The sequence below is a fragment of the Lepisma saccharinum genome, chromosome 8, assembly GCF_977018435.1.
Source record: "Lepisma saccharinum chromosome 8, izLepSacc3.1, whole genome shotgun sequence".
In the NCBI taxonomy this organism is placed as follows: Eukaryota; Metazoa; Arthropoda; class Insecta; order Zygentoma; family Lepismatidae; genus Lepisma; species Lepisma saccharinum.
The window spans coordinates 22298365-22317164 of record NC_139236.1 but is presented as its reverse complement, the minus strand read 5'-3'; the positions used below and the strand labels follow the sequence as shown (position 1 = coordinate 22317164).

At 38.6% G+C, this 18800-nt stretch overlaps 1 protein-coding gene across 4 annotated transcripts in view; it reads right to left on the bottom strand.

The window, feature by feature from the left end:
* Positions 1–18800, bottom strand: part of fry (microtubule binding protein furry) — a 1034138-nt gene that overhangs the window by 400113 nt on the left and 615225 nt on the right. For all 4 annotated transcript variants that reach the window (XM_083126340.1, XM_083126342.1, XM_083126341.1 and 1 more), the window contains one exon: positions 5520–5642. In XM_083126340.1, the coding sequence (XP_082982466.1) occupies positions 5520–5642 (123 nt within the window). The remainder of the gene's footprint in view (positions 1–5519; positions 5643–18800) is intronic.

The window sequence follows — 18800 nt, the reverse complement described above, 5'->3', positions numbered from 1 at the left end:
TATTAATTTGTAATAAGGCGAAGGCAATAGATGTGGTAATTCTGAAGCCATTCATGATGACTCATTTTATGATATAAATCGAACATTTCGTCGACCCGTCACAAAGTGTCGTATCTCAAAAAAAGCAAAATTTGAGATATTTCACCTACGTATAGTAATTGGTGGTCCCCACAATCTGCCAAATCGACGTCGCTCAACTATCATCCGTTTTCGAGATATTCAGTTTTTTTAGGATTTGTCAAAGTTTCGTATCTTGAGTTACGCCTCTTTGTGACGAAAATTTTCCAGCTCAAACTGAGATACGCCCGGCTAGTCCTTTCTCTGTAAAGACCATTTTTCTCGATGGAAAGTTAATATTTTTGATATTGAACGAATTGTTGCAAGTAAAATGTTTTAACTTTGTCGGAAACCGGAAAATAAACGCCAAAAGGCTTTACAATCATTCACTATGGTACTTATGTACATTGTTTACAGTCTATTTATGGCACATATTTATATACTTGCTTAGCTCTAGTAATTTGTTACTAGCAAAAGAAGCAAGGTGGATTTTTGAGTTTAGAGGCAAAACGGTACGTGTCAAGAATGTTGTGTTCACTAAACACTTGTTATTTCTAGTGAAAATACTTTAAAACAAGTTATCAAGTTCAAATCAATGGAAGCCAGAACAAAAGTTGTATACAGGAATCGTGATTATTGCTGTTGACAGGACACAACGGAAAATTCCTCATCTGGCAGTGACGTTCCTTTGTCGCAGACACAACATAAAACGAAGAAACCCGCCTTTTGAGAATTTCGACCTAAATCCATATGGAGATTTCTGTGCCTGTGATACTAACAATCCTACTTGAATGCAGATGTCATGTGAGGTCCTTCATGTAAGAAGAAAGTCTTTAGTGCTTGTACCAAGGGTATGTATTCAATGTGCTGGGATCATTTCAAAACAATATAAGGTGCAAAAATAATCATAAACCAATTACGATCTTTCAGAAAACAACCACTCCCTTTGGGGATCAGCCAAAGAATCCTGAATATTTTTAAGTTAAGAGTCAGACCAAGATTGGTCTCCAAAATTAACAAATATAAAGAAGCTGATAGACTAAAAAGTCAAGGTTATAATCTTAGAACGAAGAACTTTGTTCCTCAGCACCGTCTGAGATAACGATATAATGAGAGTAAAAAAATGGAAAAATGTGTCACCTAAGATTTGGTGAAGAAGAGCAAATATTTTATAGTATAAAAACTTCGATATTAAGTTCAAAAGAGAATTTACCGTTAGGTTTGTTTCAGTTCAAGACACAATCAACGAAGTGGCTCGTTGTTAGAAAACTATCAATATTTCCTCCCTTCCTCTACTAATGAAAAACTGGTAGTATGGAACACTACTTTTCTAAATATTTTCAAAATATCAGGAAGAGTTGTTAGAACTAGACTTTATCAAATAAAGGAATCCAGCGTTTTGGAAATAGAGAAGAGAGAGAGGCGTCACTTACAAAAGCTTTCAAAACAGAGATGAGATTACAAAAAATTACTGTTGTTTATTTAAAGAGATTTCTACGAGTGAAATCTCATTATGGCAGTAGCCAGTCTTCCAATAACATTGTAATCCAGATTTGACTGTGATTAAAATGTATGACAGTTTTCTCCAAGAGATCCCCAGGTCACAAGGCACAAATTTCACAACACAAGTTTTAAGTCCACTTTCTGCAAACAGAGGCTAATCGGTACTTGTCCTACAGTTTGGAGTGAGATGCGAATTTAACAGTGTGAATTTGACTTTATATCACCCCAAAAATGACTGTACACTCTCTGATGAACATTTAACGATTCAAAATTTAAACTTAGTCTGACCTACATGGAAAATTGACAGATCGTTACAATACAATTGATAAAAGGGGATATGAGAATTCTTTCCTTGTCAAGTACCAATGTGAGATCCGTAGAATGTAATTTACAACAAGTTATTTACGTGTCAAAATGCCAGGAAACGGTACTATGTTATAATCGACGATTTGCTAACTACAGTTTCACGGTATATAAGTACCAAGGGCTGTAATTGCTGCTAATGGTATGAAGCCATCATCACCTCGTTAAAGTTTGACAGAAATATTTATGAATCAATCACAGTGTTTCGCTCCCACTAGGTTCTATATTTCCTCTTTCTCACCATAATCAGATAAAAGTAGAGAAATGAATGTGTTGAAGCACAGTATCAAAGTTCTATTCTTATAGTTGAATCAATCGAAAAATTATAATCATTATCTACAAGTATTTTAAGTATTTTGTAACAAAATTTTTCATATCTTCATGGAAAAGCAAGGAAAAGTAAAGTACCCGCCACAATAATACAGAATTACAATAAAACATAATGCAAGAAGTTGCTCAATCAAGTAATGACGCACTTTAAAGAAGGTGCCGTATGTCAAGCGTTCGGACATATCACACTCGTCACAAATGGTCGTATCTTGTTTATGCTACTTTTTATACCACTAGATAAAACACATTTTTTTAGAATATTGTTTGAAAAGAAACTTTAATCTTCAGTAAACACGCATCCCAAATATTAGTTTCAGAAGTGAAACATTATTTCTATAGTAATAGTTTTAAAATGTGTGAAAAACTTTACATCGCTCTCCTGAAAAATTGCAAAATTTGAAATACGACACTTTGAGATGAGGTCGACGATTTGTGAGTTAATAATTTTCCAAGGTATTTATAATGAAGAAACACAGTGGCTTTACCAGCAGAAAATGAACTGAATGGCATTTTATTGAACAACTGAGTCTGTTAACAAAGTTGTGTATCGACATTCTCGTCTTGTGCTTATCGTTGCTATTTCTGGGACTGTCGAGTATTTCTTGAATTGCTCGCTGATAGCAAAAATCTTGAAAATATACACCAGATACGGCGTGGATTGTCCTGATCGATTCAATGCTGAAAAAACCCGGATGAAGAAAGATTTTTAGTTGGAAAGGAACGATAGGCAAATTCGAACATTTCTTTGTTGGTGTTTTAAAGATAGCAGTATATTCATTCGAGTGTGGAGGATATTTGAAAACAACGGACGCGTTCAGACGGTCGCATGAATTAGTTATGTCAATTGGCAGTCCCTTAAGCTCTCTCGCGGGGGCATGCAAAGTACGTTATTTGTTCTTAACGGTGCTTTTTGTGCAGAGAGTGAAGTTCGTTGTTGCACGAAAAGCACCGACTGGGCTCATCCGTGAAAATCGTCTGCTACTTGCAGACGGCTTCAATCTGCACATTGGTGGGGAAATACAATATAATTTGAACAGAGAGCGATAGGAAGCAATATGTATAAGATGAGTGTGCCTTAACTGTGTGATTAAAATGAGCAAGAACGTCTGCAATGAGAGTTTATTTGTGCCAGAAGGACTGGTCTCCCAATCGACGCCACGTCGAAACTTTCCATGAAGAAAAACACTGCGACTGACCTTCTTGAGTTGCTGAAGTCAGTGAAACAACTAGTTTCATCAAGCTCACGAGCCCAGTTATTTTCTTTCATGGGATTCGTTACGACTTAATGAACGGGCCCAAAGGTTCTCCTAGATTTATATCTATGGGCACGTCTAAACTCCGTACCAGCTAACTGTAGACCAGGCGAACGAGAACGAGTCTCTGCGCAAGTAGTGACGCGAGACGGTTCCACCAATGAAGTGAGAGAAACGGAATTGTGTAATGGACGACGGGAGTTACCAGATTTCCTCCTTCGCACTGTAAGCGTTGCAAACTTTTGAAAACAATAATACCGAACACACATTGCAAACGGACCGTATATTTGTCTTGCTCCAGAGATTACAGGGTATACTTCATTGATTTGTGGTCTGCACTTTTGCACTACGTTCTGGAGCGATGTGATGTGTGGTGTATGGTCACGTGGTGCGTGCTAACTAATCAAATGAACGTTTAAAGCAGTAGACAGGGATTTATTGAATCTTCTGAACTTGAATATCTCTTATCACCTAATTGGTTGAACGTCATTTCCTTGCACCGGCATCACACCGGGATCAAAAAAAGCAGCGAACTAGACTGTCTACTTGATTATAGTCCTCTTGCTATGCGACTTAAATTCATGTAACACGCAAGAACTACAATTGAACGTGTAGCTTTAGTTTGGTATGTTCAAATTTGCGATACCTCTTCATTTAACTATGCTAATTAACAAATTTTAGAAAGAAATGGGCAAAAGTTCCTTCCCAGTGATTAAACTCCATGCACATGCATTTGTAAGGAGGTGTATGGTGAATCCTGGAGTAGGGTTCGTAATCAAAATAAGATATTAGATTTATACGAAACACGAAGAGCGAAGAGTTTTAGATCTTCAGGGAACGTACACATGTAGCGTTACGAGACGAGGATGAGTTAGGTAAGAAATTGGTTGACGGCTCCTAGAGAATGTTCGCGTCGGATAAAGTACTGCTTTCACAGGACTTCAGAAGAAGCTACAACTTCTAAAGCTAGTATAATTGAATATAATATAATTGCATTTTAATTACGTCTTCCTGTAATGGGAGTTTGACCGAACATCTTCACATAACCGCTCAAAGAACGACCCATTGCGAGAATCTTAAATAGGAAATATATTCGACGAAAGATCAAACCTCTTTAGCAAAATATGAACCTGAAAAGAGCGTTGAAACAAGTGATTTACCTTCGCAATGAAACGATGACTGAATGGAAAATTCTGCACCGATTGTGTACTAAGCCAATGGATTATACAGAGCGTTCGGGATGTTCCTGGGCTCAAAGCTTTAACGAATGCTACGCTACTAGGGTATTTGACCAAATGAGTTGGTACCCCTTGGAGTAAGCAGTGGTACAGTGGGATGCACAAGTATTGGTTGGCAAATGGTGCATGACTATTTTTGTTGATTTTTCTCTTGCATCCTACGTGTTTTTAACGACTGGATTTTTCGTATACTGATGCTAAGGTTCTCCATATTATTTCGATTCTTGAAGCTCTCTTTGCATAAAACAGAATAAAGAAGGTGATGGAGAATTTGCTTCATAATACTTCTGCATCCTAGTGTACAATCTCGTAGAACTAGTTAGTGTTATTTTTAGAACAGTTCGACTGTTGTCCTCTGTGTAAGAGACAATCGATCCATTTTTCAGGCTTTGCTAATTAGTACACGGGAATGATCACTAATATTTGGTTTAGCAGCTGCCAAAATAAATGTCAGAAAAGAATTTCTCTCACGATGAGAAAATTCAGTACATTGCTACAATTTGGATGTAATTTGAAAGGGAAAACCAAATTGGGAAAACTTTGTAGATGCTTCATTTTACTGGAAATAAAATAATTTTGATCTGAATGACAAATTCATTTTCACCTATTTTTATTTTCAGCTATTTTCGAGGTTGTTAAAAGAATCACTAATTGCTTTGCAAAGCAATTAGCATTTTAAAAGCATCTCGTCTGAAAGTGGGCGATGAGGAAAATTGACGAGGAAAATACAATCATCCACGAGAAGAAAAAAATGAAAAATGTTCCAGTGGCTTACCTGAGAACATGGGCATAGTGAGCTCTGGATGGAGTTGTGCAAGCTGCCGGGAGAGATGCATTTGGGATCGGCAGTAAGTCGTCGACAGCAGAACATCCAAGGTGCTCCGGCCTTTGTCGCCAGCTGAAAATAAAGAGAAAAATGAGGAATATTAGAAAACCAGAGTTACGAAAGTGTTATGGCGATGACAATTACTAGTTTCAAGAAATAAGCCTCCATTTTGTGGTTAACTTTTTTCAACAAGACGTAACTATAGGGTCATTCCATGTCATATCAACCGATAAAATATAATTTTGAACCTTTAGGATTCAGATTTTTTTAGATTGTTTGTTAATACAGTGTACCTATGAAGAGGACAAAAACTGCCAAATTTCAAATTTTTTCGGCTCTAAGTTTTTGAGTTACTCACTTTCAGAAAAGCAAAAATCCCAAACTTTTACAACATTTTGAAATCTTTAAAGCGCTATAGATCAAAAACTATTTGACGTAGAGAGCTCAAATTGGTGTCACTCTCTTCTGATTTTAATGAGGTTTAATTCGAAATGCAACATTACTGTGTTATTTGAATTTTGTAATTTTTAAGATTTTTTTTTAATCTCAAATTTGGCAGTTTTCGTCAATTTTACCGGTACTACTAACTGCACCAAAAATTATCAATTTCTGAGATGTCAAGGTTCAGGCCGTGGTTGATTTGGCATGGAATGACCCTATACGAACTTCGGGCAAAAGTACTCTCTATCTCTCTCTCTCTCTCTCTCTCTCTCTCTGGAAGAAAGAAGAAGGAGAGAGGAAGAGTAAAGAGAGAGAAGAGAGGGAGGGAGAGCGGGACTCTTTACACTTCAATAAAACTGCCCAACAGGTGGTTTAGCAACCCTAATATCGACTCTCACGCGACAATATTCATTTTAAACACATGGGAGAGGTACATACAACAAAAACGTTCCTAAGCCGAACGTTGTTACACTTCCAAAGTTATAAGAAGTTGATTAGAACAGAACACCGTAGGAGGCAAACGATTTTACCTAAAGAAACAAGTCATGAAAGTGAATTTACTTTTAATGTAAACTTTATTGTTGCACTTACTTTCTCTCATGCTGTTAACCCTGGAGCACTAGCGCCAAGTCTTACAGACCCAAGCAAGCCACATGTTTTTGCAAATATTTTTTGGTGGGTGCGGCTTAGAGAAAGGTGCTTTCGTGTAGCTTCCTGCCTTCACCTCCCAGTTATCTAGCGGATTTGACCATTAACTAGACGATATTGTTGGCAGACAAAAAGCAGTTCGGGTCTGACAGACTAGGCGTTAGTGCTCGTGTTATACAAATGTGATACTAATTGTATTGTAACACACCTTTTTTTCGTGTTTCTGCAGGTGAAGAATAACAGTGACACTCGCAGGTTGTTGTTATATACTATAGGTTATTATAAGATTGAGCAAATACCAGTGGCGTAGCGTTATAGTACGCCCGTACGCCCGGCGTTCCCAGAATATAAATTTCAAAAATGCGTAAATACTGTCAATATAAAGTAAATCTTGACTAATTTCATATATGTCTGACCTTCATGGCATTATAACAGCTATTTTTCGCGATCCGCTTGCAACGCTCCACTAACAACACTCGTTCTAGCATTTTTTTCAATGCCTTTCCTGGCCGGACGCCGAGCAGGTTCGGCGTACAGAACCCTATATTCCTTGCTGCCTTTCTGGAGGGAAAGCTTGGATCTCTAAAGCACGCGACCAAACGATCTCTCGTACGCCCGCGTATGGAGCCGAGGGCTACGTGATTGGTTCACGTGACCCTTCCTGCCTTCTGAAGCAGACGATAGCGGTAGAATTTCTTCCCGGTTCTTCGCGCTCGTGGCTCTCGTACTATGTGTTGCTACAATACGCAATATTGACTGACGTAACTTTACCAAACTGAAATATAGCACTTCTTAATGGCCACTGCATTGTATAATTTATCGCACGAACAGCGATTTGCATTAAAAACTAAAAGATCAACACAGTTTTTGTCAAATAAGTTGGTGAAGTCCTTGTGGTAGAAGTTCAGCCTGTGGCTGCTCTACCACTTAATAAAAAAGAATAATAACAATAGTTTTGCGGGTTATTATTTTTTCGTTATTATGTAACTGCTTAATATTGTCTCAATGGAAATGTTTAGCATTCATTTGAAAACTCTTAACATCGAATGGTCTCTGGACAAAATTATTTTAAAATGTTTATCAGCATTCTCAAGACGTAATAAACAGTGGTCTGAATTACTATCATCCGCCCACCTCCGTGTCAGAGTGTTTTGCACAGCGCGCCAAGACGACAGGCCCCTGATTCGAATCCCGGCGTGAGCACGGGTGTTCTTTGTCAGTGTCCCTTCATCAATATCATCACTCATTCATATTCGCGATTAACCAAAAGTGGTAGAAAAGCGAAGAAAAATAAACCAAATCAATCAGTAGTTGGATCATCCACAACAATGACGTCTACTGTTGTGCAGAGGCGCTTGTGATTCAGGTAGGTTTTATAATGATTTGCGTCATGCCGAAAAGTATAAAACACCAGAGTTCAAAACATTTGTTGCATAGTGAGGCATCTCATTTTCTAGCTAAAGCATGCATGGATGATGATGCTTTATTGAAAACTCAGCTGACTTCAGGAAAATAAACAATACCTGTGGCGACTAATTCCATAAGTAAATTATTAAGCAGAAAAGGGCCGACCCTTCCTTCGGACTTGGCGTTCCCACCCGAAATGCCCATGCTACGCCACTGGCAAATACGTTGATTACAATGGCAACTGAACGAGATCATGAACGAATTAGACTTCTTCTAAAAGAAAGCTTCGGCAGTAATCCGGAAGAGGAGTTTTTTGATTCTCGATATGTCTGACCAAGATGAAGAGGATTTTTGAAAGAAACATAACTTTTTACATGAAATATTAAAATCATAAAACTTTCATTTTTTCAAAAGATATACAAGATTATATTGTCAAAAACAAAAATGGGTCTCTGAGACTAAGTGCCAGTGTTGAAGCTACATTAATGGGCGCCAGTGCTGCAGGGTTAATATGTCAAACATTTTCAATTAACTTCTGAATTTGTCCGCAAGAACTATTTGTCCACGCTACGCTTGATGTCTTGGTGCAGTAGTCATAGAGGATATCTCGCTGGCCAACGTATTTGGATATATATATATATATATATAATGTATGTTTGGCTGTGTCCCGAATTGCACCTGTGTTAAAATAAGAGTTTACGTCAAATTATGTGTAGTTCAGATCGTACTTCCATAATCCTGTAATATTCAGAGTGGCCTTGTCGACAAGAGTGACTCTTTATTCAATTTCATCAAATTTAAAGGAAAGAAGAAATAATGTATTACTAGGAATATGTCTGACTCTTAAAAAGATTCACTAAATTGGAGATACGTGATTCCACTTTACTAATAAGGATTAGAAATGGAAATATGACGACCTGACTCCAAACAGAGCTCTTCAGAGATGATAAGTTAAACAGAACTGAAAACCACATTTTTAAATGCACGTTCATCTGATTCTCATACGCGGAAGTGTAGTTTTAAAATTTCAGACGCAGAAGCTTCCAACGCATAAATGAGAAGAAAACGGGTGAAGAGCACTCCAAAATCGATCCTGGTAAGCCATCCATATCCAAAAATTTAAAGGAGGCATGCACAAATAGAATAAAACTCAGCACTTCAAAAGAACCACTAAAGTAAAGCACAGTCCTTTCCCGTTTTTTATAATAGTTATCTAGAACCGAATAAAAAAACCTGCTGCCAAATCCTTGATTTATTTCTAAAGGTGAATGCTACCAGTGATGGAGAAACAATCAATCACTTTCCGAAATTTGATTTCGTGGATATAGAGGTGGACTGGTTGAAGGATCGATCTTCAAAATACCAAAGTATACACGTTAATAGCAGTGTACTATCGATGTTATTGAACACAACAATGATAATTAATAAAATTGAGAGGAAACAGGAAATCCATCTTGGGCATCACGGTTGATATTCCCATGCACTTTAGTTTGTAAAAATAAGCGGAAAATACATATTTGTCTTATCATTATGTATGGCATATGAAAAGCATAAATGGTTAAATTAGTGAATATTTAGACAAAATAAAGAATTCATTAACGTATTATCCCTGTATTGCATTCCCAGCAGAAAATGGCGCAAAATTGCACCGGGAATTAAACAAACCTATCGTTTTAATCACCTGTGAAATTCACAAACTGTAAACCGAAATGAGAGAATATTGCAATGATCTATCGCATCGGATATATTACAGATGAAAGAAAAGTGAGACAAGAAATGCATGTACAGTACAGAATAAATGCGTAATGCATATTCCAATAAAAAAGAACATTAACAAAGAGGAACGAGACGAGGACGTCGTGCAATGTGCTGCAGTCACGCACGGTGCGAAGCGCAAACCCATCCTGTATGTCTAACCGAGAAAATCTAATTTGCAGACAGATTGAAAAGCCCCGTCAATGTGACACACTGTAAACTGACGCTCGATCTCTCGGAATTCCGCGGACTCAGGACGCAACGCACCATTTCAAACTCAATGCTTCCAAAATCACATGACGAGCAGCGTTTTGTACCAACGGAAATGTGGGTTGCAACATAAACACTCATATCGGAAAGTGCTTATTGTATGAATGATTAGAAGCATATTGGGAATCTGGTACAGCTCTATTGGCTTGCAAAATCTAAAAATGGATTTATTTAGAATTTTCAATATATGGAGATTCGGTATCGACAAATTTATATAAAAATGCAGTATGAAACTCAGCTTCAATACCGGCCATTTTGGATTGGTGGATAGAGGATAAGCATCCATTGTCGCCGTACTAATCTCAAGAGGTGGGAATACTTAAGATAATCCAACATTTGCTCCTGTTTTCTACATGGTGGCCGCAAAGTCGAGAACCAGTGGGAGAACTGATGAACAGCACATTTCCGTTTATTCAAACCGTGCTCTACACGTCCACCGTCAGTCTCAACACACTTCCTCAAGCGTTTCATCATGTTTCCTGGAATTCTCTTGAATGTGAAGATCCAGAGCTACCGTTGCTGCGTTCCTTGCTGGAAATGATCAACATCACGGATTTTCACAGCATAGACGTTAACTTTCGAAATTCCTCACATGGTAAAGTCCATGGAATTGTGGTCAGGTGACTGTGGTACCCATTTTACAAGGTGTTTTATTTTTCCGGTGTTTCTGTCTTTATTTCGTCAATACTCTAGCTTTCATCTGTACTCAGAAAAAAATTACGACATTGATTTAAGATTTTAAGGCCACCCTGTATTTCCCTCTTGAGCATTTTACGTAACTTTTCTACATTTTATGTTAATCGTAACGATAAATGATGCACTATACTAATACATACAAACACACACAGGATTGAAACGTAGGACTGCTGGTTTCGTAACGCATTACGACAATCGCTAATCCACACAGTAGCATTCAATGTGGTATGGTTAGGTGGTGTTGATAAAAAAAAAGTTGGAGTAAACTATAAATATATGTGTGTGTAAGAAATGTCGATCAAAACTTCCATGAACTTTTCTTTGACATACAAATGCGAAATCAGCTTTCCTATTTGCATGTACCACCTAGTATAGTTTTACTACGTAGTTTTTAAAACTGATTCCTCATAAAAACGAATATTACAGGGTAGACACTACAGAAGCCGCGGTAGCTCAGTCGTTAGGGCGTCTGACTACCATGCGAGAGACCCGTGTTCGATCCCGGCGGGGGATCCACCTGTTAAAGCGACTTCGGCGCCCACCCAGCGTCGTATAAAGTAGGTACCTGGGGGAAACTCTGAAGGGTAAAGGCGGCCAGGGTCGTGGTGCTGATCCCATCACACCCACCTTCGGCCGTGATTAAGAAAGTGCGGGGGCCTAAACCCACAACCCCCTATACGTCTTCATGGCGTGTGGCATAGCGTAGGGGAGCACTTTACCTTTATCTTTTTATCACTACAACGACGTGAGTATTCAACACATAAAAGAAAATAAACACGAAGGAGAAGAAACGACAGATCGTAGTTTGCAGTCGCCACAACCTCAGTAGGCTGAACTGGTGCAGTATCGTATTTGCACATTCTATTACGAAAAAAAAGCTGATATCTGACCGACCCTTTATTTTCGTTTATTACGTTTGCACAAAATGGAATTGCAGTGATGCATTGATGCGGTTCAAATCTTACCAGGTGTATTTTACGAAGTAAAATGTATGAATGTATGGTGATTGGCAATGAAAGAAAAGGGAATTCTGGGTACATCAACGATTTGGCTACTTGCTCCATCACGCTACAAAGTCAGACTCATTATCAATACCGAAATATAGGATATATGAAAGGAATAAAAAGAAAGGGTGCGTAGATTAAAAACTCGTCTTGCGCAATTCAACTCATTATCACGATTAAAAGCAAAATTTGCATCCAGGAGAAACTTGCCACTGTTATGGAATACTTAACACACACCCAAGAATATTGGGAAGACGAGGTAATGAACAAACCATACACGATGCTAGGTTGTTTTGAGAAGAGGCTGCTAGCAGTGAGAATTTGAACTTTTTTGCAATAAGTCCCTAACAGCGACAATTTACTTCTGACTGTACACTCAACGGCAAGGATAATAGTAGGCAAACTGTTCATTGCTATTTTTATTATTTTATATTATATACCGTGTGTTGTTTTGAAGAATGGAATTGTGTTTATTTTAAGCAGGTGCTTTCCTCTACTTATTAACGTTTTTATTTCAATTCATCACCACATTGTGGAAAACAGACTGAACGAAAATTGTGAAGGAATATGCGCCTACTTTATTTTGCCGTTGGTGTACTAAGTAGAAGAGCAGTTTGCGCTTGAGTGCCTTATGAGTTGGGAAGGGGGACTTATAAAATTTTGGCCTCTAGGCTATCCTTAGTTTTGGTGCCTGGCGACAATTTTATTATTATTATTATTAACAGTTTTGTTATCATGGTATCACATCCACTAATTGCAGGCTCTGCATTAATAATAATTGTAAACTTTAAAACATAGTCACTCTTGATTAAAAAATATTCATTAAACTTCGATAAAACACTTAGATTCTTCAGCGCCTCATTTTTGTGTGGCCCCCTGGACTTGAGGCCCCAGCCTACGATAGCCTAATGGCAAGTCTTCCCTGTGAGTAGGCCAACCCTTATATCCATCCACACCACATTTTATGTCCGTAGATCTAGCGTGTCTAAGATACCGATAGTTAACACAACCGTCACGCAGTGCACTTTTCCAACCTGGCCTACAACGTACGACTTCCAGTTTCAGTTGCAGAGTGCTCGCTGAATTCAATCAGTATGTTACGTCTAGTCTCTGCTAAACTCCCTACGTGGCGATCCTACACTGTTTGTACTCAATAAAGCGTGAATTCAAGGCCTTTTTGTTTCCAGTTGCCACCGTGGAAGGTATTGGCTAAGTGAATCCGCTCGGAAATCTACCGAAGTAGGTTCTTTGTAAGCGCCTTCGTTCAAGATTATTGGATTTCCTTCTTCCTGCATCATACAGCATTCCCCCTCCCTCCGTCCTGTATTGCTTTTTTTGCAGAATTTTCCTTGTCTGGGTGTTCGTTATTGGATTGTTTCTTCGCCAAGACTTCTTTATCTTGTTTTGAGTCCGATATTCCACGTTTCTCAACATTTGTTCGCACTAGATAAAACTTGGCCAGAGAAGAGAAATCTCATTTCTTATAAATGTGCTGGACTGGGTCCATCTATTATTTCTCTTGGCGTACAGTCAATCTCACTTCACTCTGCGACGCAAAATCTGTGCTGATAATGGTTATAGGTCAAACAGATCGCACGAAAAATCCCTTATCAGGCTGCTGTTGCTTAGCTATTTTATACTATTTTTCTTTCATAGACGTAGAAGTATGAATAAATAATCTTTTAGAACGACACTTAACTGTAAACCTGTCGCTTCAGTCACCGATTGCGTATAGTGATCGGCACAAGATCACGACACTGAAAGTTCCGGGTTCGAATCCTGGCGTGTGGTTGTGTATTTCTTTGTATCCCGTCATCAATTCATCATTTATCCTTGTATTTAGCCTAAACAGGCAGAAAAGCAATAATAAAATATCAAAAAGGCAAAACATTCTCAGTAAACCAATGAACGTGAGGATACTTGTTGCAGGCAAGAGTCAACGCCCAGCTTTCTGCAAGCCTCTGGTATACATATAATGTTTCGTTCTGATTTACCTATAGGAGTTGTGCAGTTTACAGCAAACGGTTAAATTTCAAATTTTGATATACAGGACGCCCACAAACGCCTTCCATGACATGATGTATCACGTGACACAGCGTCACTGCTCGTCATATATAAATTGAATTAGTGTTTCCAGAAAGTGTAACTCACTCATTGCATCACGCAGTAGTTATGAAGGCCATAATCCCACTCACGCCATACGCGCTACACTACATTCGATGGAATGGATTCGATAGCAGCAAAGAATTGTGTAGATATTTGCGTAGAAGTGTGATATAAAGGGTGTTCATAGAATCCCGGTGCCATTACAATGTACATTACATTTGTAACGGTACCGGGACTTTATGAACACCCTGTATTTTCTACGTATTATAATCTGAGGCACTTGAAGACAAATTGTGCGGTCATAATGGTATGAAATAGTTTCACAAAAGAAACGTTAAATACTAAACAATTCGACAGTCATGTACTAGAAGGGAGTTTTTCCATATATATATATATAAAAATATAAAAATATACAATGCTAATGCAGCTCTTTAGGTCAAGTACCTTTATTCACTGTTGTTGCAAAGAAGTTCCTTATACTCTTCGATTTCATTTCATAATGACTGAAACATCTGTCTCACAATCACATGGTGATAAGATGAGACGGATGAAGGGACAAACACTACACACGTCTGATAGAGGATTATACTGGCCATAGGACAAGACGCCAGAGCCTCGCTAGTCTGCAAATTGCAGTTGAGGGTGTACTACGTGGAAATGGAGTTGACATTTAGATATCTTGAGAAAGGGTCACCCCTTACTCATGCCTTTACTTAAAACGTTCCCGAGTAAGAATTCTTGAATAGTAGTGCTGTTGGATCGGGTGGGTTAAACGTGTAACTTGCGCCGATCTAGGAAATTTCGGATTTACATTGCGCGAGTTGATTCACCTTGGTTTGCACACGGTCATTTTTTTCGTAATGTTTCTCAATTACTTCTAGACGAATGCTGGATGGTACCGCCAACAAGGAACACAGAGGCTCCCTTTTATTATTTCCAGACTTCCGCTTAATGTTTAACCTAATGTCACAAGAAGAGACGTAAATTTAATCCACCTAATTGTATTATTAAAACTGAGAACTCATCGACACGCCCCGCCCTCGCCCTCACCAAAAACTACAATTATATTGTAATTCCGTTACCTCGAGTGGGCATGGAACAATAAGTTCTAACATTCGTCAACGAAGAGAAACGTGATATATGAAAACCCATATGTGGGTCGGGCTTGCAACTTCGTTATACAACCTCAATAACTACGAGTTCAAAACTTTTCAGGAAAGCTTACAAATTATCTACAAATATTTGTCAACCTCAAACCTCATACTAAAAGCTGATATTGTTAGGCGGAGAGGAAAAAAAAACAGGCGCTACCGAGTTTGCTAGCTATTTTATACTGGATCTGTATGTTGGACACAGAAATACACAATATCTCTTCCTCATTGCATTGATAGAGAGGAGATACGAAACGTGACACGACTGAGAGGGAGGAACGGATGAAATGAGGGGGAAAAATTGTGTATTTCTCTCTGCCTTTTTTATTTTTTACCTTAGGTGGCAAGATCGTGCGTCGACCATTACACGAAGTCAGCCACCGAGACAGCTGCGAGATTATTATTATTATTATTATTATTTGTTTGTATTTGTCTGTATTATTCTACTTATTACGATGAAAGAGCAACACAATGGCTGAAGAAAATATGTGTGCGTGTGGGGGTGTGTAAGGAAGGCGGGGTGTGTATTATTGACCAATCCTTTCTATATCGGCTATTTTACGTCTCTTCTCTTTCTCTTGGGTTAACCGCGACGATGAGCATGAATAACGAACTTGTCAAATGGATGATACATCCATGCCTTAGCTTCAACCTGGGACCTGTGACTTCGCAAGAATGTACGCTAACCACTCCGCCATGGAGACCGGCAGTACAGACGATCCCCAACCGAACAATAAACAGCATTCTGCTGGACTTGCGTTCCATGGCGAAAATGTTTCCTACGTCTAGAATTCGGTGAGGACGCTTCCGGCTACTTTTGAATGGAAACTTTGTTAACCATGTATAGAATCAGGGGTGTCAACTTGTATAGGCCCGTGCCCTCCAACCCACTCATTCGCAAGTTATACAATTAGAAAATTTACAAGAATTTCCATTTTTCTAACAAATTAATTACAAATTGATTGTAAAAAGCAATACGGATCTTCCCAACTTGAGATTTTCCAGATATCTATAATATTTAAATCATCCATGGTCATATCGATATTATGAGCATTAATATAATGACTTGCATACATGAGAAACAAGTCTTTGAGTCGAGTCCACACAATATTTTCAGATTTGGTGCCACAGTATATACTCACTTTTCAGTGTGCTTTAGAGTCATTAAAGTAGGCCCTGTATATATATTTTCTCGCAGCAGTCGACAGAATTTATTTTCGTTACGGCATCATCAGTAGCTCCACACACTACAAAATCAAACTCAGTATTCAACGGCCATGAAAATGCAGACTACACGAAGGGAAAAAGAGAAGAGATGTTTACGTCAAGAGCTTACAGAGTTTCGTAAACCGTCAACATGAAAAATCTCCCCAAATGACACTGAAGGATAAACCGGAAAAGCAGTGTAAACAAACGCTCGGCGGAATCTCAAATGAGTCGTTTCCTAAAGACTCCGTGATCGGAGTGTAACGAGTTTCTAGCACGAAGAGCAGTTAAACGTCAGGAGTTGCACGCTCGCTTGTGCATGCGAGATGAATCCTGAAACAGGGTTCGAGCAGCTCACACAAGGAGCGGAACTTAAGGGCTTCGTAATGAAATTATCATTTGCTCCGAGAAACATTTTACGAGGGAACCGATAGCTTATCAAATTCAGCGCGGACGAGTCTTCAGGATGGCATTTACATATTTCTATAATAAGTAATCGGAGGAAGGGATATTTCGTTACGAAAATTAGGCAACTACGCAAATAGCAGGGATGGGAGCAAGGACGTATATAGGAGGGGGGCTCGAGGCGGTCCAGACTCTCCCCGAAGACTTGCTAAGCACTAAAATTAAGTAATGAAATAATAAAATTACTAAAATTAAATAATGAAAATATACTTGTTGTTTAATCGAGGGTTACTTATTCCTTATTGGAAGGCAAGGATTATATTGAGATCATACGACTTTCATCAATTATTAAAAGAACTTTTACTTTTTGTCAACTGGATCTAACATCATTTTTTGATATTGATTCATTGAATTGGTGTTTTAAGTCCACTTTATGCACAGTAAGGCTAATCGGGACTGGACCTACAGTTTAAAGTGAGATCCGAACAACGATGTGCCTCCCCGGATATCGAACCCGGGACCACTTGATTACAAGGAGACGACGCTGCCACTGCGCCATCGGGGAGGTCCGCTTTTTATGATATTCAATAAATATTCAATTCTTTATCTATTTGATATTAATTTCCTCGCCCGAGCATTTTTTCTTCACAATTTTACCGACCTTAATTATACGTAGATAGACAATGAATACGTGCTGTTATATCACGATACTTACCCCGTCTTTGGACATGTTCATGTAACAAAAATATATTAATTAATTTGAATATTTTAGTTAATATTTTTAAATTAATATAATAATAATTGTTTTAATTTAAACATTAGTATTATTATTTTGTGACACTTGCTTCGGACCCCCCCTCCAATATATTTCTAGATATGTTCCTGGATGGGACCTATCCACCGACGGATAGTTGTAGTCGGCTGATAAAGGCATACAGGTAAAGTAGTGTTGGGCAATTTGCTCCATGCAGGGACGTCGCCATCGGGTGCCCACCTTTGTACCCACTCAAGGCCAACCCACATCCTTCCTAGATTACCTTCCAACCTTCAGATGCACCCTCATTATCGCACTTCGTTGACAACCACCAATTCAATTACTAATAGCCGATATATTGTTCTGGCTACCCGAACAAGAGGTCTAGTATATGCATCATGTTTGTGGTATATGATAGTATGTACGATATATACTTTATGCACTATCACTTTTCATTATTATTATTTTTTTTTTCATTGTATTGTACTGCATTATGAAATAATAGAAAACAGGAAATGAAAGAAGAGCGGGAGAACCTTAAACTTCCACGGATATGATGCCCTACTATATTTTAAAGGCACCAGGGCACTAAGCACACACCCTTGGGATACTTCGTGTGTTCCGCCCATTTTTATACCCACCCAAGGAGAAATCGAGAGAATGTGAAAATCGCAACAAGTGACAGAGAAACGGAGGAAGACAGAAAAGGAAGGGGAAAAATAGAGTAAAGCGGGAGGGAGAGAGAGAGAGAGAGAGAAACAGGATGAGGAAAGGAGGAAGGAAGAGAGAAGAAAACAAAGGATTATAACAGAGAAGCCGAAAGAAGAGAGAGATATACGTGTATAATCTTATTTATAACCAACGAATTAGAGCCCACCTGAAAATATTCGTCCATCCTCAAGCTCAAGCTGTAGACTTCTTAAAAGCAGTGTGAGAGAAATCAAACCATCATTTGTGGACAAGTCTCTATTAACTCTCCGACCTGCATCTGAAAAATGCTGTCAGGATAGACATTGATTGATGTGAGTGGCTACCGAACGTACGTCACATATGTGGCCACCCCAGCCAGTGATATTCTCCCGGTCAATCAACGCAGGTGCTGCGGCAAAAACAGCTTTGTGAAATATGTTCGGATTAGCATTCGCTTGCGAATGGTACCCTGTAATTTGAGATCAATGAATATGAAATGCATCTTTCAACATTTCCTGGTCATGTTCAAAGGCCGGTAATAATTGGATTATTATCAATACAGAGCGCTGATTTCCACTTGCAACTTAGAAAGATAATGGCAACCCAAATCACAAATGGTGATCACATATATGCCTTATATGCCTTGTTCTAACAACATGAATCGAATTCATTTGAGAAAAATAATAACAACGCACAA